A 25,405-nucleotide genomic window follows, 5' to 3' on the forward strand; every position below is an offset into this window, starting at 1 on the left:
ATTAATGTGTTTGAAAATTGTAGTTGGAAAGCCTAAATCCCACTACTCATTAATCTACGGCGGCATTATTGTTGTTTGTCTTTGTCTATAATATTTAATTTAATATTAATTAGGTAAGTTCAACGTATCGATCAATCCCTACGATCATGCATCAAAGTTATATTAGGGTCCACCGCTGATGTTAATTACAAAAACATAGCGATGAGTTATAACTCAAATGACATAGTCTCTCCATACTTAATTAAGAGGTTGCGAGTTTGAGTCTTTTTTCTTTGATAAAAAAAATTACAAAAACACAATTGAAAAATAATAGTAAAATAACGGCACACGGTTACCGTTAAGTCTGTTAAGCAAAGTAAGCTATTTTGACTGCGCAGTGTGAACGCAGCCATTTGTTTTCTGGTGAATATCTACTATGATGTCTAAAAAGTAATACTTATTTATTAAAAAAAATTAAAATTAATTTTTTTTAAAAAAATATAAAAATAAATAATTTTTAAAAAATTAAAATTAATTACAAAAAAATTAAATTAGACAAAATTTAAATACTAATTCATTAACAACACAAAATTGGCCTTGTTTCCTAAACATATCACATTTAATTAATTAATTAAGGTGTGTCAGAACATGTGAGCTCAGATCCCACATAATTTTCTGTAAGAATCCAATGAAATGGGCCCTCGTGCGGGTCTGTCCATTAATATGTCCTTAGTTAAGGGAATCTCAAGAAATCTTCCAACATTTTTTTATGGCATTGGTCGGTTGAATGGATTAAGAATTAATTTGTTGTAAATCTAAATTTTAATAAAAAATTTATTATTAGTTAATAAATTATTACATACTCAAATTGAGATAACTAATTTAAATTAATTATTAGACTAATTTAAATTAATCACTAGATCAATTTAAATTAGTTAAAATTCTCTATCATTTTGTCATATAATATGCAAGAGTATAAAACTAGTAATAATAAATCCTAATAACTAATTTAAATTAGTTAAATGTTCAATTTATTTATCTATTTAAATAAATATAAAAAAATTTGAATCACATTTTATATATACAAACGCCACTTGTAAATTGCTCCAAAAGCTAAAATTTTTATTGCATATATGGTACCAATAAAGCTTTGTAGTTTGTGCCTAGCAGCAAGTGCCATACTACCTATGAATGTCCACTCATGCAAACATTAAAGAGACAACAATTATTCGTGATTTCATGTATTGTTATTATAAAGAAATGGCAATATGTGTTTGATCAAGTGGGTGATAACTTTTCTAGAATCCGAGGTTGCCCAATTTCTTGTTAATTTCATAATAAAGTAGTCGAGTCAAATGTATGCATTCACTTCCTTTAATAAAATCCTATGATAAGTTGTAAAAAACTTATCAACATAATTCTAAAATTAAGTTAAGAGTATTTGCTCCTCTTGTAAATTAAAATTCATTTGAGAGAGAGAGAGAGAGAGAGAGAGAGAGAGAGAGAGAGAGAGAGAGAGAGAGAGAGAGAGAGAGAGAGAGAGAGAGAGAGAGAGAGAGAGATTTTGGAAATACAACTTGTTTTGTAGGAATCCAATGTTTGAACCCTCAGTTGATTACATGTGAAATAATATCCTACATACTTTTAATTTTTAATCTAAATAAAAAACAAATGATACCAATACAACTAAATCAAGAAAAAAGCTTTCTTTATTTAATGTGTATGGTCTGCTGACTGATGATAAATTGATACTGCCTTTTTTTTTCTCCTTTAATCCTTCCTTTCCTGTTTGTTTTCCACTACTTGAACACCAAAAAATATAATATTAGAAAATTTTATAACAAAAATGTTAATTCTCTATTTACCCCACATGACACTGTCTGGGTTGAATATATTTGATCCAAATACCTGAATTTCCATAAAAAGAGAATGGATAGGAATATGATATGTCACCAATTGCTTGAGAAACAAGCCATAACTTTTCAGTTCCACTCCAGCTACTGATTCCTTCAAAATATCCTTTTTTTCTACATCAATTTGTATGTACAAGAAAGTTAAATATATGCATTGAGTTAAATGGTTCTGAATTACCTGAGAGTGGCTATAATTAACTTAAAACTAATAGTTTAATAACGCTTATGAATACCAAATATACAAGATGAAAAACATTTTGGAACAGAGTTTGTACATGCTTTAGGCAGCCGAAAGAAATCTGATAGCTGTGGATGCCAAATCTTGTAAAACCTTAACTTTTACTTGTCCCCTCCTGGGAGGAAGGCGCGGCGGAGTAAGGCACGGCAGAGTAAGTTGCGGGGGAGGGAGCAAAGGTGGAGAAATATACAGTGTTGTGTTTTCCTTTAATGGGGTAGAAATATCATTTGCAAATTGTCTTGGCATGTCAATGTCGTAAGAATTATTAAGAGCAATATCATATGAAAATTGTATTGGCATGTCAATGAGGTAAAGATTCTTAAGAGCTTCCAAATTTTGAATAGCATCCGCCCCTTGTATTATTTGAGGGCATGACCCCAGCCGCAAAACTTCAAGCTTAGGCAGTGCCCCTTTATCTATCTTTAAAGTCCTCACGGTATTCATCCTCTGCAAGGTTAACTCCTTTAATTTCTCAAACCAGCCGCATTTAAAATGTACCTCTTCACTCTCACAATAGTGATCAAGATGGAGTTCCAGCAATTCTGGCAGGCCTTCAAGTTTAGGCAATGGATCTTCAGCTAGCCTTGACCCTATCAAGCATAACTTAATAAGATGCTTAAGCTTCGGAATCCATTCTGGCAATCTCTGCAGAGGCCCATTCAGGTAAAGACGTTGCAGGTTAGCAGGAGGATCAACTATTGCTTGCAGCACAAGAAATCCACAGTTTTCGGCTGCCTTGATGGATAGAGAGCAAAGATTGGGCATGTTCTTTATGGCATTGCAAACACTACTTCCATTGACTTCACTTAACTCAACAATGCCCAACTTCTTCATATTGATCATATTCTCCATTTCTCGAATAATTCCATCCCCATTAGCTGTGCTTGTATCCACCATCGCAAGAGTCTGCAAATCTGTTAAACCCCCAATCCCTCCATTCAACCTGAAGCCTAATAAATGTTGCCGATGTTCTTTGGAACCGAAGGAATAAGATAAAAGATGTCGCAGCTTAACAAGCTTATTGATTTCCATAGGTAGCTCTAGTACTTGTGTATCTCTAAGGTTTAGAGTTTGTAGCTTTTGAAGCTTGCCAATGGACTTGGGAATTATCTTGATTTTCGTCTTCCTTAAGCTCAAATACTTCAAATTCAATAAGTTTCCTACAACTTCAGGAAGATGATCAAGTGGAACATCTTCAAGGCCTAATGTCACCAAGAGATTGAAACCGGAGAACAAAGATTTTACCACAGATTCTGAAAGTTCTTCAATGCCACAACTAATACAGGATCGCACCCGAACAAAACTTTGATCATTTCCAATAAAAGCACTTTTGTCAATATTCTGGATTGATATACGCCTCGTCCATTCATGAAATCTGAACCGTTGTTTGCTCACCACTTGGCAAAAGTTTAACTCCTCACACTTTCTGATAATAAAATCATGCATCAAATCATGGACCCTGCAACTTTTAACCTTGCCATTGACAAACACATTGGAGACTTTAACCAAGCTTCTACGAATGAGCTCAGCTAAGTAGTCTTCTGCTGCTTCCTCAAGTGTTTGATCTCCAAACATCTCATTTTCATTCACAAAGCCCTCTGCTACCCATAGGCGAATAAGCGTTGAACACTTAACGGAGTAATCTTGGGGGAAAAGGCCAAAGTACAAAAGGCATAACCTCAGATGGTAAGGAAGATCATGATAACTTTCTAGCAAGACCAGATAGAAGCTTCTAAGATGAGGATCGGTGGAGAATTTTGAGCGGAGGCTATCATATACCTTTTGCCATTCAGATACAGTTTTCTTCTTAGTTGAAAGGAGGCCCGAAATAACTACAATGGCAAGTGGCACTCCCTTGCACCTCTTAACAAATCTTTGAGACAAATCATTCAGATCTTGAGGACAACCATGATGGTCAAATTGAAATGTCTTCAAAAGAAAAAGCTTCAAAGCATCATCAGCAGGCAATGGTTTTAGTTCATGGATATGAACTGGAGCAGAACGTTGACAAAATTCAGCTATTCCTCTGTCCCTTGTTGTGATGATGATCCTGCTTCTGATGTTGGTATCAGCAGGTAAAGCAAATTCCATGCATTCCCAAAAGTGTATTTCCCACACATCATCAAACACGATCATGTAGCTCTTTCCTTGCAAGTAGTCTCTTAGTTTTTGTGTCAAATTACACTTGTCCACCTCTTTTTCCCTGATTCCCTCCACAGGATACTTTTTACCATCATTCTCATACAAAGTTTGTATTATAGTCTGCAAATGTTCCTCTTTGAAGGAATGAGACACAGTGATCCAAGCATAACAATCAAAATCCTCCTTATGTTTGTTGTAGAGATTCCTAACAATTGCTGTTTTCCCTTTACGGAGATATTAATAAGAACCAAAGAAAGAAATTAAGTTAGAAAATGGTTATATTTAAATATAAACTGTTCTTACATTAATTACGTTTCACAAGGGGAAAAGAGTATAAAGCCACAATAAATTTTAACAAATCACTAGTATGGACTTTAAAATCTTTCAATTAGTCCGTAACATTTCAATAATATTTTGGGATTCATCTATAATAACAACTCCTCTAACTCTCTAAGTATAAAACTAGTTGTAAAGTCTTTAAAGCAATGAGGAATGCTAGGGGATCAGCAACTTTTGTGATTTGTAGCCATCAATAATGGTTTTAATGGTGTGAGATTGGTATGAGATTTCATCCAATGGCTTACTTTTCTTTGCTGGTTACATGCTGGCCAGAAAACAAAGTTGCTGGTCACATAGACTTTTCCTAAAGTAATAACTGAGCAACAAGAATATTACCGAGTCCCCCTTCGCCTACGACGGAGATGATGGTGCGCCTGGCTTCTCCATGTATGAGCCAATCAGTGAGCAAATTCTTGGCATAATCAACTCCCACAAGTTCATCATCCCTAATAAAATGGGAACCCATTCGAAGGTCATAGCGTATTCGTTCAGCCACATTTTGTTCTGATGACGGAGTGAGCCCAAGAGCCTGCTTATCTTCGTAGAGCTTCCGTATGGACGCTGTCACGTTCACAATCTCAGATCTGATCCGGTGCCTGGGTACCACACTTGTTATCACCAAACAAAACTTGCACAGCATTCCACGCCTTTCATCACAAGAAACCAAAGTTAGTTAATTTGCAACTAACAAACTACAAACTCATACCTTATATAATGGTAAAGACTCGCAGTTCTGTGAGTCGTTAAATAACAACTTAGTCAATTGAAGAGTGCTAGGAGCAGCAATTTTTGGTATTTGTAGCCATCAAATAGCCATCAATGATGGTTTTAATGGTGTGAGATTGGTGTGAAATTTCATACAATGGCTCACTTTTTCTTGTTGGTTACATGCTGACCAGAATTTGAAAAAGTTGCTAGTCCCTAGACTTTTTCTAGTCAAATATGTCTAATAATTTTGAATTTGGATCTTCTAAATTTTGAATTTTTACTTTAGAGGGTAAAATGTGATCTTCTACTCTTGAATAGTTTCTCTCTCATATTTACTCTTGGTCCCATCTATAAAATAAATAGTGAGAGATCACACTTTACTCTCTGAAAGTGAAATTCAAAATTTAGAGGATCCAAATTCAATAATTTTTACCTAAAGACAAATACACGTCAGTTTCTACCTTCTCTCTCGCTACTTTGTTTATTTCCAATTCTAACATTTATGCAAATCAAATGCTTGCCTTTGAGATGGGTGAGGTGCTAGTTTGATGATGTAAAAGTCAACGGCATCTTCGATAAGAAAGGAAGCATGTCTGAGTTTGTTGACCCAAACCTTGACGGCGTGGGAGGAGGTGTCAGCAGTATCTGCCTTGGCATCAGCATCCTTCAAGTAAGCTTGGATCAAACACAGCTCGTCTCTCACTCCTTCAACTTTCGTCCGCACATCTCTCAGCAGCGTCACTTCCTCATTCAGTAACCGCGCCAGCTTCATAATCAAGCTGTCCACCGCAACTGTTGCCATCAAAATGGAAGAGATCGTTCACAGATAATGCAAATTAAACTTCAACTCGCCTCTTCCCTTTTGCCTTTAACTTATTCCCTGCTTTACTTTAGCTTTGCCTTTATACTTTTTCTTAAGTAACATTTCTTCTCAATTAACCAATGAATCATATGTTTACAAATAAATAAATGTATAGGAATCTGTATTTGATATCTCAATTTTTTTATTATGTTATCATAAAAAAATTTAATTATTCTATTATGATAAATTCAATTATTCTAATTATTTGGTAAAAAAATGTGTAATTGAATATGAATAAAAAAATATACCAACGGCTAATTTAACATTTTTGTTGGCAATGAATTATAACTCAAATGACATAGTCTTTCTATACTCGTCTAAGAGGTCGCGGATTTGAGTCTCTTTATCTTTGGTAAAAAGATATTTAACATTTTCGTTAAAGGAATATTGTCCTTTTTTTTTTTTTTTCACCTTCTTAATGAACATATAATAAAACTTGTGTTAAACATATGCAAATGATACATGAAAGTGAATAGTGAGTAGTTTCTAAGTGCTTCTTTGACTTGTTTTCAGCTTAATTTTTGAGTTACTATTCCCTGAATGGAACCAATGAGAGTAAACAAACCAAAAACAAAGCCTAAAATGCTTAAACTCCGAAGCATGATCCACTTAGCACTCCATGCTTCAGTATTAGACAGACCTAAGTACATTTCCACTGGAAAATATATGGTTAATGGCCAAAAGATTAAGCTTCCTAGTACTCCCAAAATCTGGTTGAAGTAAGGGAACATCAATGCAATCACCGTGGTTGATGCCACGTAAGCGGTTCGGAAAGACAGCCTCAGAAAATTCAGTTCAAAATCCGGTAAAAATGGCAGTTTCAAGAAATATGAGTGATTCACAAATTCATTATCCGGGTATTGAAAGCGGAACCAATTCTCAACAATGGCAAAAAGTGGCTGACTATACACCTGGACCAAAAAAAGTGAAAGAGATACTTATTTTAAAACAGAGAGAATATCACAGCAGACATGATAAACAACACAATTATTTGATGATAGTTTACTCCAACAGTGAAATTAGAGAACTAAATAAAAAATTTAGAATAATGTTATCCATCCAAGTCTTTTGTTAATCAAGTCTAACCAAGTTAGTCTAACATAATGAAAGCAGTTATGACTAGTATTATTCTAAGTCTTATGGTTTATTTTGGTTGGACTATGATTAATAAAAAGACTTAGATGTGTAGCATTATTCTAAAATTTAACGTTTGATATTATATACTAAGACTATGTTGTATTTGTGTACCTGATATGCACCAACAAGGTGAACCACAATACAAACATTGGCAAAGTTAACAAGCCAATAATACTTGGAGGATCCAAAACCTGTTAAGAGGTTTCCTGGTGTATCATTACCAAAAGCTGCATATCCAGCTCCTCCACAGCCAAGGTAGAAGAACGTTGTGATCGCCACCGATATCACAGAGGCCTTCTTCATAGTTTGGTTTTCCGGTGGAGGTGACTTTAGAGTATCCTTCAACAATCAAAGCAACTTATATTAGAATCTATAGTAGTTAAGTTCTGGTATGATCATAGAACAGATATACCTGAATTTCCAAGAGAATTGTTGAGAATGGATAGGAATATGATATGTCACCAAGTGCTTGAGCAACAAGCCATAACTTTTCAGTTCTACTCCTGCTTCTGATTCCTTCAATGCTACCTTCAACATAACCTTTTTCTGCATCAAATTGTAGAGTAAGAAAGTTAAATGCTTTTGAATTGTAGCTCGCAACCGCAAGAATCAAGCAACTGTCTAAAGAGCATACCTTTGATTTGCAGAATGGAAAGGGCCATTCCTATGAAAGAATAAGCAAATGACATGATTGCAGCAACAACCGAAAGCCATTCAATGTTATGGAAGTTTGGTATCTGTGAGAGTACAACTTGTATAGCCCCAAAAATCAGCATATAATATGCATCTACAAACTCACATGCTACTTCTTCTTCATTGGTATGGTAACAAATTGAAACCAAGATTGTTCTGTAGTCACAAACTAAACTAATATCAGCAATAATGCATAAAACAAGAGAGTACTAGTCTATAAGTCTAAGATGATGCACCTTATGCTGATAGCTGATGTAATAACATAAGCAATTCCAAAACCATATAAGCTTATATTCACAAGAAGGCCACATAACCGTCCATTCTTTAGTCCTGTAATTCAGCCAACAAGAATCTTGACTAATATTTGGAAATGAAACAATGAGTTGAAATCCATTTTGGCCTATGAAATTTTCGAACGGATTCAATTTCGACCCGTAAATTTATAGTTATCCAATTAACACCCTCAAATATTAGATTGTGTCTCAGGTTTGCCCCTGTAGCTATCTCCGTTAACGGAGATCTGATGTGACACGTTAAGTTAACAAAGTGTGTATCCACGTGGCACCTAACTTGCCAGAATGGATTTGTGATGAGTGAATTACGTGGCAAAAGTTGAATGAACTGAATTTCTCCAGTAAAGTTTCGAACATATTGGGAAAAGAGGGTTGCAAATTGAGTTCATTCGACTTTTGACACATCATTCACTCATCACACATCCATTCTAACAAGTTGGGTGTTACGTAGATACACACTCTGTCAACTTAACGTGCCACATCAGATCTCCGTTATCAGAGATAGCTACGGGGACAAGTGTGGGAAACAATCCAATATTTAGAGGTGTTAATTGGGTAACTATAAATTTAGGGGTCGAAATTGAAGCCGGTCAAAAATTCCATAGGCCAAAATAGGTTTCAACTCGAAGCAAAGACTTAAAAAGAGTAACTTTGAAAATGTACCTAGATGAGAATGAACAGCATCAAGGTAAGAGGCACTACGGTGAGGTCCAAATTGAGGATGTGGAGAACGGTAAGTGTTGGAAAGAAGGAAAGAAGAAATGAGAGTGAATGAGGCAATGATGAGAATGGAGAATGGCCCTGCAATCCATCCAAGCTGTCCAATGCTCCATGCCAGAGACAGCACTCCTGATCCTATCACTCCTGTCACTATGTGCGCCACCGCCGTCCACACCGTCCCTATTCATCATTCATTCGTTCATTCATTCTTCTACATTTCGGCCGCAATATTGTTGCTGCAGTGCCAACTGTCTTGGCAATGCAATTGGCTCTGCAGCAATTATTATTGCGGCCGTTACGTGTAGATTTTGAGACATGACAAAAACAAACCTGTTCTTTTGAGAGGGTGAGAGAGCAACAATGGTGTCTTGTCATCATTACTTGAAGCTGGTTCTGCTGCTAACCCCATGTGTGTTTCTTGCTTTTAAGGTTTGTTGAGATCAATCCTCAATAGAGATGAGAAGTTGTTGACTCTTTATATCCGCCTCTTCCTCACAAAAGCATAATAACGAATCGCATTTAAGGTTTTCTACTTTTGTTGTTAGAGCCTTAGCAAACATAGCATGAATTATTACTTCTTTTTTTATGAGGTTTCTTGTTGGTATTATTAAAGTAGGTAACGTGAGAATGACATGATCAACATATAGATGGAAAACGTGCTATTTATTTAGAAAAATGTTAGAGAATTATTAAAATTTTATTATTTTTGATCATGAGTTAACTATCAATATTTAAAAGTGTGTACTAAAGATATGTTGTTGAATTATTAGACTAAAAAATTGAGTTAATGATTAAAAGTTATAACAAAAAATAATTAATTTTGATAATCCTTTAACATTTTTTATTTTTTGATTCATTTAATTTAATTTGTTTTTCAACGCTGGCTGGATATAGTTTATTCCTAACGTTTTAAGACTAGCATTTTATCTTTTTAATATTGAGGATACTTATCAAGTGCAGAACCCATACAAGTTTTTTCTGTAATTATAAAACTGAACGTGTAAGTCTATGAACCACAATATTGGTTTGGCACAAGTACGAAACAGAATCACGTAATCTGAGTTGACTAATCAATCCAGCATTATATGGAACTTATCTCGGATCGGTAACAAATCTACGTTGAGATCTTCTTATCGATGGCATCTTAAACTATTCAAAGTGTACTCAGAGTTTGTTTGGGAAGTAGTGGACGTTTTTTTTTATTATGAAAAGTTATAATATGTGTGTTTGATATCACTTAAAAAAAAAGTTTTTAACTTTTTAAAAAGTTAATTCACAATTTTTTTTAACTTTTCAAAAAGTTAATTCACAATTTTTTGAAGAGGTGGAAATATATGATTTCTCCTTTTTAATAAATTATTTTATTATTTTTGTAAAAAAATGACATCAAAACAAAAAAAAATATACTTTCATTCTTGGTTTTGTAAACAAATATTTTTTATTTCTGCTAAAAATACTGATCTTCCACTACTATTTTTACGCAAGGTTCCATCTGCTAGAAGTACAGGCCTTCAGCCTTCTACCATCATTTTCACATAATGGTTCATCTGATGAAAGTATTGACCTTCTACTACCATTTTAAAACAATGTTCTATCTGAACTACATACTGCATATATTCTTTTCTATTTTTTTTTTTTATCATTTTACCACTCTATTTTTATTATTAAATTTGTACTTAACATTGAGTGTAGTATAAAATCTTAGTTAGTTAGTTTTAATTTTATTTTTTTTACATGTAATTTTATTTTTATATAACTTGCTATTATTTTTATAGTTAGTTATAACAAGTTCTTGACCCCAATAAAAGAGGAGGGAGTTCTAATAGGAGTAAAAAAAATAAAAAACAGTAACAAAATATATATTAACACACATTTTACATTTATTTTTTATTTTTACCTACCATATCATACACAATAAAACCAACAAACACTAATTACACAATAATTTTTTTGGCATTGCAGATTATTGTGAATTAAAATTTTATTACTATTCACCACATACAAATACACCGTTATGGGTGAAGATGAAGTAGAAGAACCAATTTCTAATGATATTACATGGGAAGAACTAATTGCCTACAAAATAAAACTAATAAGAGAGCAAATAAAAAATCAATTGCCTCAACTATTGTAATCTTAATAATTAAGTTATGTAAAATCAACATTCAATATTGAAAAGTATTTGTTATCGTCGCATTTTTTTGTGTAAAAAAAATTATATTTTTTGAGTCATTTATCCAAACGCTACAACTTTAAAATAAGTACTTCTATAACTAAAAATTCAAATACAAAATAACTTATTTATAAGTTACTATTAGCAAAAATCATTATACTTTAAACCCTTTTTCCAAAAAAAATTATTTAAATTATTTATCCAAAATTGACCTCAGCACATCTTGTTAATCGAAACTTATGTAACCGAAAACTCGATACACTTTTCCTAAGGTAAACGAGTTTGTAAATTAGTGCCTATAGGCTATAGCACACGCATTAATGTGCTCTAAGAATATGCAAGTATTAAATGGCTTGGATTGTTTAATAGTTCCTATAATATGTGAAAATATAGGAGACATTCCCAATTCAAAACCTAGATAACTAACAATATCGATGTAACAGAGAATATAGATACTGCATACGTGCTTATCTTATAGTTTTCTGGTACATCTCAATGTAAACCACTTGTTGCAAAAACAAAGCTTGCAAACCAAGAATCCATCAAAGACAAAAGTCCTTCTCAATAATGTTCTATTGTGAATCATCAGAGAGCATTTATCATTCTCTTCATCTCAGCAGACCTCCTGGGATCCGGTTCGTCTATTGCTCTCTCTGTAAGTACTTGCTTGATGCGGCACATTGACTTCCGTACCTGATTTCACAAACAAACTTCTCAACAAAAAAGCACTTAAAACTAATCACCTAGTGTTTCTTTCCCACTCCAATAACAGAGTTTAACAGTAAACATTAAGTTTCTCTCTAATCTGCATTTTGTCCTATGCAAACATTTTCTACGAGAAAACCATTTAATTTTGATGCAATGTCAGGATAAAACCATTTTACACGTGCATCCAATCACATAACGCCACATTAGCAAAAATAATTACACAGTGCATGAAAATTAAACTCAAACCACAAAAGTATCACCATAACCATTGTTCTATGAAGTATATATATATACCTTGGGGATGCGTTCCGGGTTAGGAAATCGAAGGTTCTGGGAATTGAGCATCTGGCGTTGAGTCATGAGCATGTTTTTCTCCTTCAACAACACATACCATAACTTATGAAGATCATCCCAAGACTTCAAACGCAATTCGGAGGCCTTCCAACCCCGACCTAACAACATCAGATAAACCAAGTAACTAACCCACAAACCCATCACTAGAGCACAATTGGTACAGATTTTATAGCTGCAAATAAGAAAACCACATTCATAACACACAAGCAACAAAAATGAACATCCAAACACAAAGTGAAATCATGTACTTTCAGTTAACATTTCCCAATTTTGTTATTATCATTGGTCATTTGATCTTAAATCGCAGTCTGCAATGCAATTACATCCCAAACAGCTGTGATTTTCCGGAAAAAAAAACAACTTTAAACAATTATAGCAATTCAGGAGTATACTATATATAAGTTTAGGTTTAGGTCAATTAGCACAATAATTAGTAGATATATGCTTTGATTTGGATACAATTTAGTGAGCTAACTAACCACAAAAACAAGTGAAAGTTACCTAAGCTGGAAATCAAATTCTATAGCTAGAACCAAATTGGAAATCAAACAAAAACCCTAAGTTATTTGTAACAATGGAAATGAAGGAAGAGAAAGAAGCGCAAAGTGGATACCATATACAATAGGTTTATCACTTTCCATGTCCCTGTCAACCTCGAAGAACTCCTCAAGAGGGTTGCGGGGTTTGTCGCCGGAAGCAGTGGCGGCTCCGGCGGAGGAAGCATAGGTTCTGGATCTAGCAGCTGCGGCGAACAGTGTTCGCCCAAACGTTCTCGACAAATACATCACTGCCACGTGGCCACTGCAACAATGATCAATTTGGTTGATTAATTAGTTCATTTCATTTCATGCTCACAATTGAAGAGAAGAGAAGAGATATACCTTTTTTAAAAATTGAAATATTTATGGTTTGAAATTTTGTTTTAGGTCGCCGGAGTGAGGTGGCTGCAGCCTGCGGGTGGTGGCTTTTGTGAGTGAAGCTGCAACTCAGCTCTCGCAACAACAACCCCTTACAAGGCTTTTTTTTGGGCCTTCGTTTTGGGCTTCTGAAACTCTTAATAGGGCTTTTTGTAGATCTTAATAGTTAAAGTTAGAATTGTCTGTCCAAAAACTTGTTAGAAGCCCATTAAAGATATAGGCTACAGAACAGTACATTCAACAAAACAAACATGTTATGAATTAATATATCTCTCCCTCGCATGTGCAATCCTTTTATTGGGCCTAGGCCCGTTTACTATACCAAATAGAATATTAATTAATTAATTAATTGAACTTTTATATAACTATATTTATATAAAAACAAAGTTATTAATTAATTGAATATTTATATTATTTTTAATCAAAAACCAAAAGAGGTTATTAATTATTAAAAATATTTATGTCAAAATAGTGTCTATTATAAAAAAAGATGTGTGTAAAAGAATTGTTAAATTTTTAAACAAATTTAAGTTCACTATCAATGTCCAAAATGAGAGAAAATACTCAAAAGAGTAAAATATCCAAAAGTACAATCATTTTATTTGGTAGTTAAACGTCTCCCAAATACTTTATATAATATAATATATAATATTATACGTATCCAAAATTTGTATACAAATTTCTCACATGTACTTTATTTCTTTTACAGTAATTCTGTAGCATTACATTTTCTTGTATTAATAGCAAACAATATAATTCCATGTATGTTGAATTTACATGAAAGTTGAATATAATAATGCAATAATATATAAGCAAACAAACTAGACACATAATCGCGCTAAACAAAAGCTTTTAATGAATTTCATGAGCTAAGTTTTGCACTAATTATTCCTTCAAGTGATCCAATAAGACCTAACACTGTGACAAGAAAGCAAACAAAACTAAATATTCTAAGAACAATCCATTTTCTTGACCAAGCTTCAATTTTCTTCTGCACAAAGTACATCTCAACTGGGAAATATATTGCCAATGGCCAAAAGCTTATGGCCCCTAACACTCCAAGAACTTGGTTGAAGTAAGGGAATAATATTCCAAGTCCAGTTGTGGAAACAACATAGGTTGTTCTGAAACATATTCTGAATAGATTCACTTGAAATGCTGGTAACTTTGGTAGCTTCATTCTGTAGAATTTATTCACAAACTCACTGTTTGGGTATTTTCTTTGGCACCATCTATCAACAGCATTGTATATTGGTTGACAATAAATCTGATCAATAATAAACACCACAAATTTATAAACATCACATATTTATAAGTATATAGCCATATTTAAAAACAATTAGCTAAAATAGAAGTATATATTAGGCTGCGTTTGGTAGGAAAACTGAGACTGGAAACAGAGACTTAGAGATCGAGACTAAATTAAGTCTTAGTATTGTATTTGGTACAAAATATACCGACTGAGTTATATCTCAGTATTATATTTAGTTTAAGATAAATATTGAGATTGAGGGGATAGATTTGGAATTTAAAAAGTTAAATGATGATATTTTTTAGAAGAAATGTTATTAAAGTTTCAGTCTTTGTCAAAAAATTCAGTCCCGTCCCCACTTTTCGGAGTTACTGAAGGGACTAAAATTTTATGTCTCCGGATTGAAATTTTAATTACAATCTCTAACCACCAAACACAATATTGAATTCCAGTTTCCGAATCTCAATTCCAGTATCTAAAAACAAACGCTACCTAAGTGTATAATATTTGGTACTACCTGATATCCTCCAATCAAATGAAGAACAATGCAAGCATTGGCAAAGTCAATAAGCCAATAAGGCTCATAGAAACCAAAGCCAGTTAAGAGATTTCCTGGTGTTTGATCTCCAAAAGCTGCATATCCAAAGCATCCACAGCAGAGGTAGAAGAATGTTGTGATGAATATGGCAATCATGGAGGCCTTCTTCATGGTCTTGTTCTCTGATGGAGGAGCCTCTAGAGTGTCCTTTTCTCAACCCAAACCCAAATACAAATACAAGTATTAGATCAACCAACATAAAACTTTGTGGAATATAATCTTCATGAAATTAAGATTACCTGTATCTCAAGGAGTATGATTGAGTATGGATAGGCAAAAGCAATATCAGAAAGTGCTTGGAAGATTAACCACAATTTGTCAGCAGTACTTGAAGCTGCTACTCCTGTTATACTTCCCATAATTCTTCCATTTTCTACAACACAAACCATATTAAGTCTTATAATTCTAAACAAATATCATAACATATATATATATAGCTTTTTACCTATGACTGTTGTGATGCCAAGTCCAAGTCCTATAGTAGCATATGTGAAGGACATTAAGGCAGCAACAACTGAAACCCATGCCATGTTGTGAAGATCAGGTATGAATGACATCACAATCTGAACAACTCCAAATAGCATCATATACAATGTATCCCCATATTTACATGGAGCTTTATGCGCTTCTTTGTGGTAACAATTTGATTTCAGAATAGCCCTGCATTAATTTGTAACAAAAACAATATCAGCAATAATAACAAGAATAGATACTAATAATTAATCTAACACTAAAGTTAAGTACCTTATACAGCTTGCTGTGGTAATAACATAAGCTATACAAGTCCCATACAAGGTCAAATATTGAAGGAATCCAGCCAAGTATGTCCTTTTACTACCTAAACTAACACTAAACTGAGTTAGAAGGTATAATTATGATTATGGTTATGATTATGATGATGGCATAGTTTAGTTGAGGCTAATTAGAGTGATTGATGTGTTAAAAGACTAATATACCAAGATAGACTCTAACAGCATCCATGTAAGAGTAGTTTCTTTTGCCAGAAACAGGATCTGGAGTTCTGTAACAATCTGAAAGGAGGAATGAAGAGATATAGGTGACAATTGCAAATAGAAGCAATGAAACTGGGCCTGCAATCCATCCTAATTGAGAAGTGCTCCATGCTAGAGATAGAACACCAGCACCAATCACAGCAGTGATGATATGAGCCACTGCACTTCTTAGAGTTCCTGGTATAGTAGAATTTGATGCAAACAAGGACAAATAAAAAAAAAAAATTCAGGATTTTTTCAAACTCAAGAACCTAAGTTAGAAAATTGGAATGGTTTACAACATAATGGTCCTTCCTATGGAGGATCTTTTGTTTTACCAGTTCTTTTGGGATGGCCATCATCATCATAAGTGCCAGTACCACTTCTTGTTATTTGGAGAGAATCTTGCACTCCCATTTTTGCAATCCAAGAATTCAACTCAAAGATAGACCACTAAAGTCACTGCAATTTGAAGCCTCACGGGTAAGCCTATGATAGCTACGACGACAACGACAACAACAACAGAGTCTTATCCCACTGAATCCAATTGACTACACGAATCAAACAACGTCGAATCAAAGAAAAATTAGGTGGCATGTACCACCTTTTTCTTCTTTTTTCTTTCTATTTTATAATTATTGGTTTGTTTTGAATTCTAATGTATATTTTGTTGCAACACTAAATTTTAGAATTGATAGCTAAGATCAACACACTTGAATGAACGTGTTGTTGCATGAGAATGAATCTAAAACATATGCATGTGTGCCTCTGTATTGTTGTCCTTGACCTCTGTCATGTGCTAGGTACATATTGGACTAATGTGATCTAAATCACTGTGAAAATTAAAAATCCTGTAACATACAAGGTTACAAGCTACTCTGACACACACAGAAAAAAAGAACAAACCCCGTGTTAAAAATAATAATTAATTATAAGTGTAGTGTGATTTTAAGTAATGAATTAAATGAGACTTATATATAGGGGTGGGTGACTTAGTTGAAAAAATGGTTAGGTAATGCTGGAATGATATGATATGAATGATGCAAGTTGTGATGATTTTTATCCAAAAAAATATACTGCTAGCGTTTGTTTTGAGGTACTGAAACAGAGATGAGAAAATTGAGACTTAATATCATGTTTGTTAGTTCAGAGACTGATATTAAAATTTCTGTCTCTGTCTCCCAAAATTTCAGTATATCAGTACTTTAAAAAAGTAGGAACACAGAAGACTTAAATTTTTAGAGATAAAGACTGAAACTTTAATAACATTTTATACTTAAAATATTATTATTTCAATTAATTAATTCCAATTTTATTCTTTGTGCAAATTAAATTAGAATTTTATTCTCGTTTCAAATTTCTGTCTCATACTTTATACCAAATAGAATACCAAGATTTATTTTAATCCTTGTTTCTTAGTTTTTGTCTCTCAGTCTCAATCTTTCCATCTCTATCTCTTCACCAAATACTACCTTAATACTTAATTTGTTATTGTTATTGAATAGAACAATCGGAAAAAATATACTTTTTGTTTTTTAATTTTTTTAATTTAAAAATACTTTTAATTTATTTTAATTTTATCTTTGACATTTTAAATATATTTTAAAATGTAATTGGGAGTGAAAACTTATTTTTTTAATAAAGACTATTTAAAAAATTGGATTATTTTATAAAATTTAGTTTTTCAATAAAAACCGAAACAAATGCACGGTATGTTTAGAAAACAAAGGCCTACATAATACAGATAGAGAAGACTCAAGTACTCAATTATTGAATCAAAAGAGAATTCAATTATTATTTTCTGCACACCAACTTGGAATTTTTTGAAATTGAATATGCCTTCGACAACCATGTGGGTAACATGTGTTCTACGTATTCGTAGTATTTATCCGAATTTAATTCACAAATTATGAATATTAATTCGATTTATAAAATTATTAGATTCGATTTTTAATCTACACTAATAAAAATTAGATTATAAATTTTATGTAAGTATTCGTATATATATAAATTCATAAAAATAAATAAATAAATATTTTTTTTATATTTTATTTCAATTAATAATGATTATATTTATATATGTTATATTATTTTATTTTTATTATTTAAAAAAATATTTAATAATATTTTAAGAATAACATATTTAAAAAAATAATAAAATAGTATTTTATTATTTTTTAATAAAAATAAACTTTTTTAAATATTTATATGTTTTGCAGATATTGGATCTAATCTGATAATTTTAATGTGGATCGAATTGAAATTTTGGTTATATCCAATCCGATTCGATCCGCGACCACCCCATTATATCCATATATTTACATATAAAGTTAATTTTTAGTTAATCATATATACTATTCATATAAAATATATATTAAAATATAAATTTGTTATAAAAAATATATAAAATAATATATATAAATAATAAATATATATTGTTAATTTATTTTTTATCTCTCATTTGAATTGAGGGCAGCCTTGTACAGTGGTAGACTATAAAGTTTGATGTGAATATTATTGTTGTCTTTTTGCCGTAAGTGGGAGGTTAAGGTTTAATTTCAACCATTCCTTAATACTTAAACCTTTTCCATTGGTCTTGGACCTTAGCTTTCTGAATTTGAAAGCGGAATCAATGGCGTAAAGCTACTACTTTAATTTGTGTTAATCAATATCATTGCATTTAAAAACTCATTTTTGTTTAACAAAAATACCAATTATTTTTTGAACTTTTGTTTTGTGATTTACTTATTTTATACAAGATAAATAGTACAATATTCTAGAGATGAATTTTTTATATGAATATTGTGTCTTTTAGAGATAACTTCTAAAAATTCGATTATAAATTTTTGAACTATAAAAATTTAATAAAATTTAAATAAAAAATTTTAAGAAACAAACGCCTACTATATTCTTAATAATCACAAGCGCTTCTTTCTCATTTTAGCATACTTACAATAATATTTTTTATTAGTTGAAAATTTATATGTTATTTTAAATTATCAATTTTACGTAATTACGTGCAAATTTTTGTATTTTTGTTAATAAAAAAATTGTATCCAATTGATACCAGAAAGATTTTATGTATATAACTTTTACATACAGTTATTTTTACGTAAAATTAATAGTTGAAAATAGTTAAATAATAATTTAATTAAATTTATTAAATTATTTAATAATTTTTAAATATTAATTTTATACGAAAAAATTACAAATAAATTTTTACCCTTATTTAATAAAAAAATGTAGGTGTATCAAATTTCCTACCGACTTTTTAGTAATTGAAAGACACTTGATATAAATAATTCCAATACAAAAATAAGCATCAAAGTTTTTTTCTTTCACATTTTTGTGTTCACACTTTCCTTTGATAGCCCTAATTAAGTCAACCACTAAGTCATGGAGGGTCATCTCTACCGGCATGCCAATCATCATTATCTAATAAGTGGTCACTGAATATAACAAAACATTGCAAAAATTCAATTATTTTTTCAAATATTTGTATGTATAAAATTAGGGGTGTCCGCGGATCGGATCGGATATGGCCGAAAATTCGATCCGATCCGCACAATTTCTATCGGATCGGATTGGATATGATATCCGCACTTTTTAGTGTCGGATCCGATTCGATCCGATCCGCAAATGTGCGGATCGGATCAGATCAGATATCGGATATATCCACATAATTAAACCTTCTCTTTTTAATCATATTTCTATGTAAAAGAATTCGATAAAAATATTTCTTTCATACTTTTAAGCTTATTTATTCCTAAAATATTTTTAATCAAACTCTCTCTAAATAACAAAAATAAAATAATACAATATATGAATAATAATTACTAACTAAAACATACAAACAAATAAATATAATACCAAACATATATATATTTATTTTTTTTAATTATTATAGTGCGGATCTGCGGATCCGCGGATCGAATATGCGGATGTAGAGCAGATATCCACGATCCGATCCGCAAAAGATGCAAATCGAATCTGATCCAATCCGATCAATTTGCGGATCGGATCGTATCAGCAATTTTCGAATCGAATGCGGATATTTACCGCGAATATAGTCCGATCCATGTACACCCCTAAATTAAAATACATGATATGAATTGATTATATTTGACAAGTTGTTGAAGCACATGCAATACCCAATAATGTTGCCCATACGTATTTGCTACAATGATGCATTCTACCGAAAATAACAGTAATCAAGAGAAAATGAAAAAACTCTACCCCACCACTATCATATATATGTTGTATTTTCATGTTACTTATATTATTATTTGAACCATTAAAAGCTGATTAATTAATTGTTTTAGAATCAATTATATACATTATGTATAAATAACACTTTTTTGTTTTCATGTTCATCAAAATTATTTTTACTACTACTAATACCTAAGCCAAAAAGAACTTAAAACTTTCATGTTCACTTCTTTTACATATAAATAGGGTTATCATGGATCAAATTCAATTCGCATATCTACGGTGTTTATCTGAATTCGATATGAAAATTGTAGATATGGATCCGATCTATAAGGATATCAGATCGGATCAAATCTGCACACTAATACAATTAAATTGTGGATTTCAGATAGGTATTTACATATTCGCGAATCCGCAAAAAATAAATAAATAAATAATAAGTAAATACTCTTTTTTATGTTTTATTTCAACTAATAATTATTCTATTTTATTTTTATTATTTAAAAAAATATATTTAATAATATTTTAAGAATAAACATGTTTAAAAGAGTGAAAAAAAAGATTTTATTGATATTTTTAATAAAAATAAATTTTTTAAAATATTTTTATGTTTTACAAATATATCCGATATCCGATTATTCGATCTGCAAATGTGCGGATCGAATCAGATTAGATTCAAACTTAAAATATGTGGATATTAAATCCGATCTAATTATTTTAATATGAATCGAATCAAAATTTTTGTTATATCCAATTCGATCGGTCCACGTCCACCCTTACATATAAATAAATAAATAAATAACATTCTATATGACATTTTGCAAAGATATAAATTGAAGTAAAGTAGTAGTTGAATTTATTGACGAGTAGAAGTTCAGTGGGGGTACTCTACTTGCATGATCTTTGACATCTACGAAATAATTGATGGACCTAAGTCTCTATTATTGTGTATATATGTGTTTTCATCAAAGAGGACAAAATCACACATTCACATAATCACATGTGCATCAACAATCAATATTCAGAATTTTATAGTTTATCTAATTAATTTATCTAATTTTAGAATATGGTTATCTTATTTGTTTTAAATAATCAACACAATCTCATCATCATTATCTTATAGTAGTAGAATTGAGTGTCAAATGGAAACTCATTTTTAATTAAATATGTCAATGATATAGACTAAAATAATGCACCAGAGGAAATAATAATTAAAACATGATATTTGTTTAAGAAAAAAATTAATTAGGATTTTATCATGCATATTAAAAAATTATTATTAAAATTACACAACTGTAAAGAAGTTATACAATTTTTGCCAGAATTAACCTACGAAGAAAAATATAAAATAATTATTACAAATTGATAGAAAAATTAAAATAAGATTTATATTAAAAAATAATTTATTAACATTACTATAGAATTTAGAGAAAATTCTACTCCCCTCCCCTGCGAAATGTTAAAATGACACTTCCCTCCCTTCTATTTTATAAATGTACATTCTCCTCCCTTCTAATTTTTAAAAAATTTTTTCTTTAATCCATTTTAAACTTTTTGTGTTAACTAATGTTAACTTTATCTATTTTTTAAGAAAAAAATTATTTTTTTAGAAAAATACTTATTAGCAAAACTTTTATTTTTTATCATTAAATTTTGCTTACCAAAATATCCTTTAATAAATTATTTTTTTATTGATTAAATTATATTTTTAAAAAATTAATAATTATATTATTTTTTTTCTAAAATACCTTTCAATAATTTTTTAATTATTAAATTATAATTTTACCAAAATTTTCGTTAACAATTTTTTTATATTTTACTATTAATTTTTTTATATCTATATATATTATTTTAACATTAAATAAAAAATTTTAGTAAGATTATTATTCAATATCAATATATATTAATTGTTATACATATTAACAGTGGTAAGATTTTTTTATTTAATGTTAAAATAATATATATTGATATAAAAAATTAATAGTAAATATAAAAATAATCGTAACAAAAATTTTAGTAAAATCATAATTTAATAATTAAAAAATTATTGAAGGGTAGATATCTTAGAAAAAAATAATTTAATTATTAATTTTTTAAAAAATATTTTAGTAAAAATACAATTTAATCAATAAAAGAATAATTTATTAAAGGGTATTTTAGTAAGTAAAATTTAATGATAAAAAATAAAATTTTTGTTAATGGATATTTTTTCAAAAAATAATTTTTTTTTAAATGGATAAAGTTAACATTAGTTAACACAAAAAATTTAAAATGGATTAAAGAGGAGGTTTTTAAAAGTTAGAAGGAAGAATAATGTACATTTATAAAATAAAGGAGAGGAAAGTGTCATTTTAGCATCTCGCATAGGAGGAAAGTGGAATTTTCTCTAGAATTTATAATAACATATAGGGTGAATATTCAACCCTGTCTTTGACAATTATCTCAAAGATATTATGAGACTCTCAAACAAAAAAAATTATTTTTTTCGATTTCTGATCTTTATTTTTATGAGACTGATTAGTCTATATGTCAATGTCAATGATTAGTCAATGTGTCAATGATTTGTCAATGATTAAAAATATTGACACATGGGTTAATTAGTCCCAGAAAAACAAAGATCAAAGATCGAAAAGAGTATTTTTTTTAGAATCTCGTTGTCTTTTGAAATAATTGTTAGAGTTATTTAAAATTTTTTCCTAACATATACTTGTGATGTTTTCTTGTCAAATGAAAAAATATTCACATAAAAAAAATATCATTATTGGAGAACATAAATAAAAAGATGACTTGTTTTTTGCTTTTTACTTTATTCTTTTATTCGATATGTTGTTTTATTCATTTAAAAATTTATTATTGATTAATATTTGTTGCATGTATGAAAAATATTTTAAACTTTATTTTAATACTTATTTAAGTGAATAAATAAACTGATTACTCAACTAACCTAAATTATTAATTCAAAAATAATTAATCATAGATCGTGACTGCAAAAGAAACTTTGGGTGACATTTACTTTAAGTAAATTTTTTTTTATTTTATATATGCAAAGTTCATTTAAGGTTCGGAAGCATAATTTGTATTTTAATAACACTTTTTTTTGTTTATTTTTAGAATAATTTATATATTTTTTTTGTGGTATTTCTTTGTTTTGATGTTTTTTTATGGTATCTTTTAATTTTATAGGTCAAAATCTAATTTGTTGTGGATTAAAATTTTATTTAAAAATTTGTTATTAATCAATAAATTATTGTATGTACAAAATAAAATTTAAATTTTTAATAATTATTTAAATAGACAAATGAATTGACTATTAGACAAATCCTAAATGAGATAGAATCATTGGAAATGAAAAGAGCCCATAATGAAGCTTCTAAGAAATATTATTTTGGGCCTTATGTATTAATTAAACCTCTTAAGAAGCCTATGTATCTCTTCAAATTCCACATTCACTGAACCTAAATACTGAGCCCAATTAGGCTTATTTATTGTACTTATTCTTCTATGTATATAAAAAGCTCAAAGTCATTGCAATTTGCAAACATCCAAAATTCAGCAAAAATTCAGACAAAAAAAAAATAATAATAAATCAAAAGTGCAAGAAAAAAATAAATCAATAATAAAAAAAAAATGGAGCTTACTTGACGCTGGTGGCAGATGTAATAACAAAGGCAGTTGTAATGCCAAACATGGTTGCATAAGCCATGACTCCACACACATGTTTATTCTTCTCTCCTATCATCATTTTTCATAACATCCCTTATGTATTCATTCACTCCAATTTTTTTGTTCTTGAAGTTTGGCAGAAATTTTCGGTTTACATTAAATATATTCTCGATGACTAAATTTTTAAAAAATTTAAGACCAATCTAACAATAATGCATGAAAATTATGCTTGATTTGCTTGTGTTGAGGGTTGTTCTTATGAAATTGTTGTTGAATTGGTCTTAAATTTTTTGAATAATTAGCCGTCAGAGGTATATTTGATGCAAATCGAAAAATTTTAGAATAAAATTGAAACAAAATAAAATTTAGGAGTATTTTTAAAACTTTTTTCAAACTTTAGGGACAAAAAGTATAATTTACTCAATAAATAAATATTTAATACCTAAAAATAATTTGACTGCATCTATGAAGGAGGAACTCCTGGTTGCACCATACTCAGGATGAGGGTGTCTATAGCAGTCACTAAGAAGGTTTGAAGAAACCATGGTTGTGACTGCAAATAACACAATGCAAATCGGACCTCCAATCCAACCTAGTTGCGCCACCGACCATGCTAGAGACAGCACCCCTGCCCCTATCACTCCTGTTATTATGTGCGCTATCGCGCTCCACACGTTACCTTCCAAAAAAATATTCCGTTAATTTCAAGTTTTTGTTACGACAGAAATTTAGTTATAAAATCTGATATGACGTAGGGACTTAATTAAAAAGAAAAAAAAAATATAAAGACTTAATTAAAAATTTAATAAAATTACAGAGATCGACGTAATAATTAAACCTAATTTTTGTTACTTGCTACTTTAATATTTTCAATGGATAGAAATTAAATTCTTAATATGAATGTTGGTTATATATAAAGACTCAGATTGAATTTTGGTTAGAATTTAAGATTTTGAAATTGAGAATCAATTAACTACCATTCATATCTACTAGTCTAACTAATTTTGCACTACTTGTTTATTTCCATCCCAGAATGCAATTCCAATACAATTTGCTTTTGATACATTATGATTGCTTGAAGATTATTAATGAATCCATTAGAAAATCTATATATAAAATTAAGTGTTGGAACAAAATTGAAGTTACTTACCAATTCTCTTAGGAGATTCTCTTGTCACATTATTGCCTGAAGATGAAGAAGAACAGCTTTGATGAATCAAGGGAAATTGCTCCATGAATTCATCAACCATTCTTTAAATTCTTCTTTCAAAGTTTGATTTTTCTCTTCTCAACAATCACAAGGTAGAGCAAGAGGGTATATGTAATGAAAATAAATATAATATATATATTTTTTAAGGAATATTGAAGGAAAAAAAATATGTTGTAAAGCACATGAAATACATTGAGTATTTGAGCCTTTTAGATCTGAATTTAATAAGTTTGTGAGAAAAATAATAATAATATAAGGGTATTTATATAATTATATTTGTGCATTTTGAGTTGATATTTATACAA

At 30.4% G+C, this 25,405-nt stretch overlaps 4 protein-coding genes across 6 annotated transcripts; all 4 read right to left on the minus strand.

Moving 5' to 3' along the window:
• Positions 1 to 1,892: 1,892 nt before the first annotated feature.
• LOC112765683 (disease resistance protein RPM1) lies at positions 1,893 to 6,361 on the minus strand. Of its 2 annotated transcripts, XM_025811558.3 has the most exons (4): positions 5,841 to 6,361; positions 4,948 to 5,258; positions 2,168 to 4,496; positions 1,893 to 2,006 (listed from the first exon to the last, which is right to left on the minus strand). In XM_025811558.3, exons 1-3 carry the CDS (start codon positions 6,119 to 6,121, stop codon positions 2,173 to 2,175), a joined length of 2,916 nt encoding a protein of 971 aa, XP_025667343.1. In that variant the 5' UTR covers positions 6,122 to 6,361; the 3' UTR covers positions 1,893 to 2,006; positions 2,168 to 2,172. The 2 variants fall into 2 exon arrangements, with proteins under 2 accessions (XP_025667343.1, XP_029150528.1); XM_029294695.2 differs by having other exon boundaries at positions 1,893 to 4,496.
• Positions 6,362 to 6,637: 276 nt separating this feature from the next.
• On the minus strand, positions 6,638 to 9,583 carry LOC112767207 (probable amino acid permease 7). Its single transcript, XM_025813094.3, has 7 exons — positions 9,355 to 9,583; positions 8,968 to 9,204; positions 8,248 to 8,341; positions 7,953 to 8,167; positions 7,731 to 7,864; positions 7,430 to 7,657; positions 6,638 to 7,092 (listed from the first exon to the last, which is right to left on the minus strand). Exons 1-7 carry the CDS (start codon positions 9,431 to 9,433, stop codon positions 6,691 to 6,693), a joined length of 1,389 nt encoding a protein of 462 aa, XP_025668879.1. The 5' UTR covers positions 9,434 to 9,583; the 3' UTR covers positions 6,638 to 6,690.
• A 1,972-nt stretch (positions 9,584 to 11,555) lies between these two features.
• Positions 11,556 to 13,847, minus strand: LOC112766479 (uncharacterized). The gene is made up of 4 exons (XM_025812377.2): positions 13,141 to 13,847; positions 12,873 to 13,060; positions 12,200 to 12,357; positions 11,556 to 11,890 (listed from the first exon to the last, which is right to left on the minus strand). The coding sequence occupies exons 2-4, from the start codon at positions 13,042 to 13,044 to the stop codon at positions 11,783 to 11,785; spliced, it is 438 nt and encodes a 145-aa protein (XP_025668162.1). The 5' UTR covers positions 13,045 to 13,060; positions 13,141 to 13,847; the 3' UTR covers positions 11,556 to 11,782.
• LOC112765148 (probable amino acid permease 7) lies at positions 13,844 to 25,183 on the minus strand. 2 transcript variants are annotated; one of them, XM_025811025.3, is made up of 7 exons: positions 25,041 to 25,183; positions 24,333 to 24,569; positions 23,866 to 23,959; positions 15,472 to 15,686; positions 15,266 to 15,399; positions 14,946 to 15,173; positions 13,844 to 14,443 (listed from the first exon to the last, which is right to left on the minus strand). In XM_025811025.3, the coding sequence occupies exons 1-7, from the start codon at positions 25,138 to 25,140 to the stop codon at positions 14,039 to 14,041; spliced, it is 1,413 nt and encodes a 470-aa protein (XP_025666810.1). In that variant the 5' UTR covers positions 25,141 to 25,183; the 3' UTR covers positions 13,844 to 14,038. The 2 variants fall into 2 exon arrangements, with proteins under 2 accessions (XP_025666810.1, XP_025666811.1); XM_025811026.3 differs by lacking the exons at positions 23,866 to 23,959; positions 24,333 to 24,569; positions 25,041 to 25,183 and adding exons at positions 15,771 to 15,864; positions 15,983 to 16,216; positions 16,357 to 17,051.
• Positions 25,184 to 25,405: the final 222 nt, after the last annotated feature.

This window comes from Arachis hypogaea, chromosome 17 (assembly GCF_003086295.3).
Source record: "Arachis hypogaea cultivar Tifrunner chromosome 17, arahy.Tifrunner.gnm2.J5K5, whole genome shotgun sequence".
NCBI classification, from domain to species: Eukaryota; Viridiplantae; Streptophyta; class Magnoliopsida; order Fabales; family Fabaceae; genus Arachis; species Arachis hypogaea.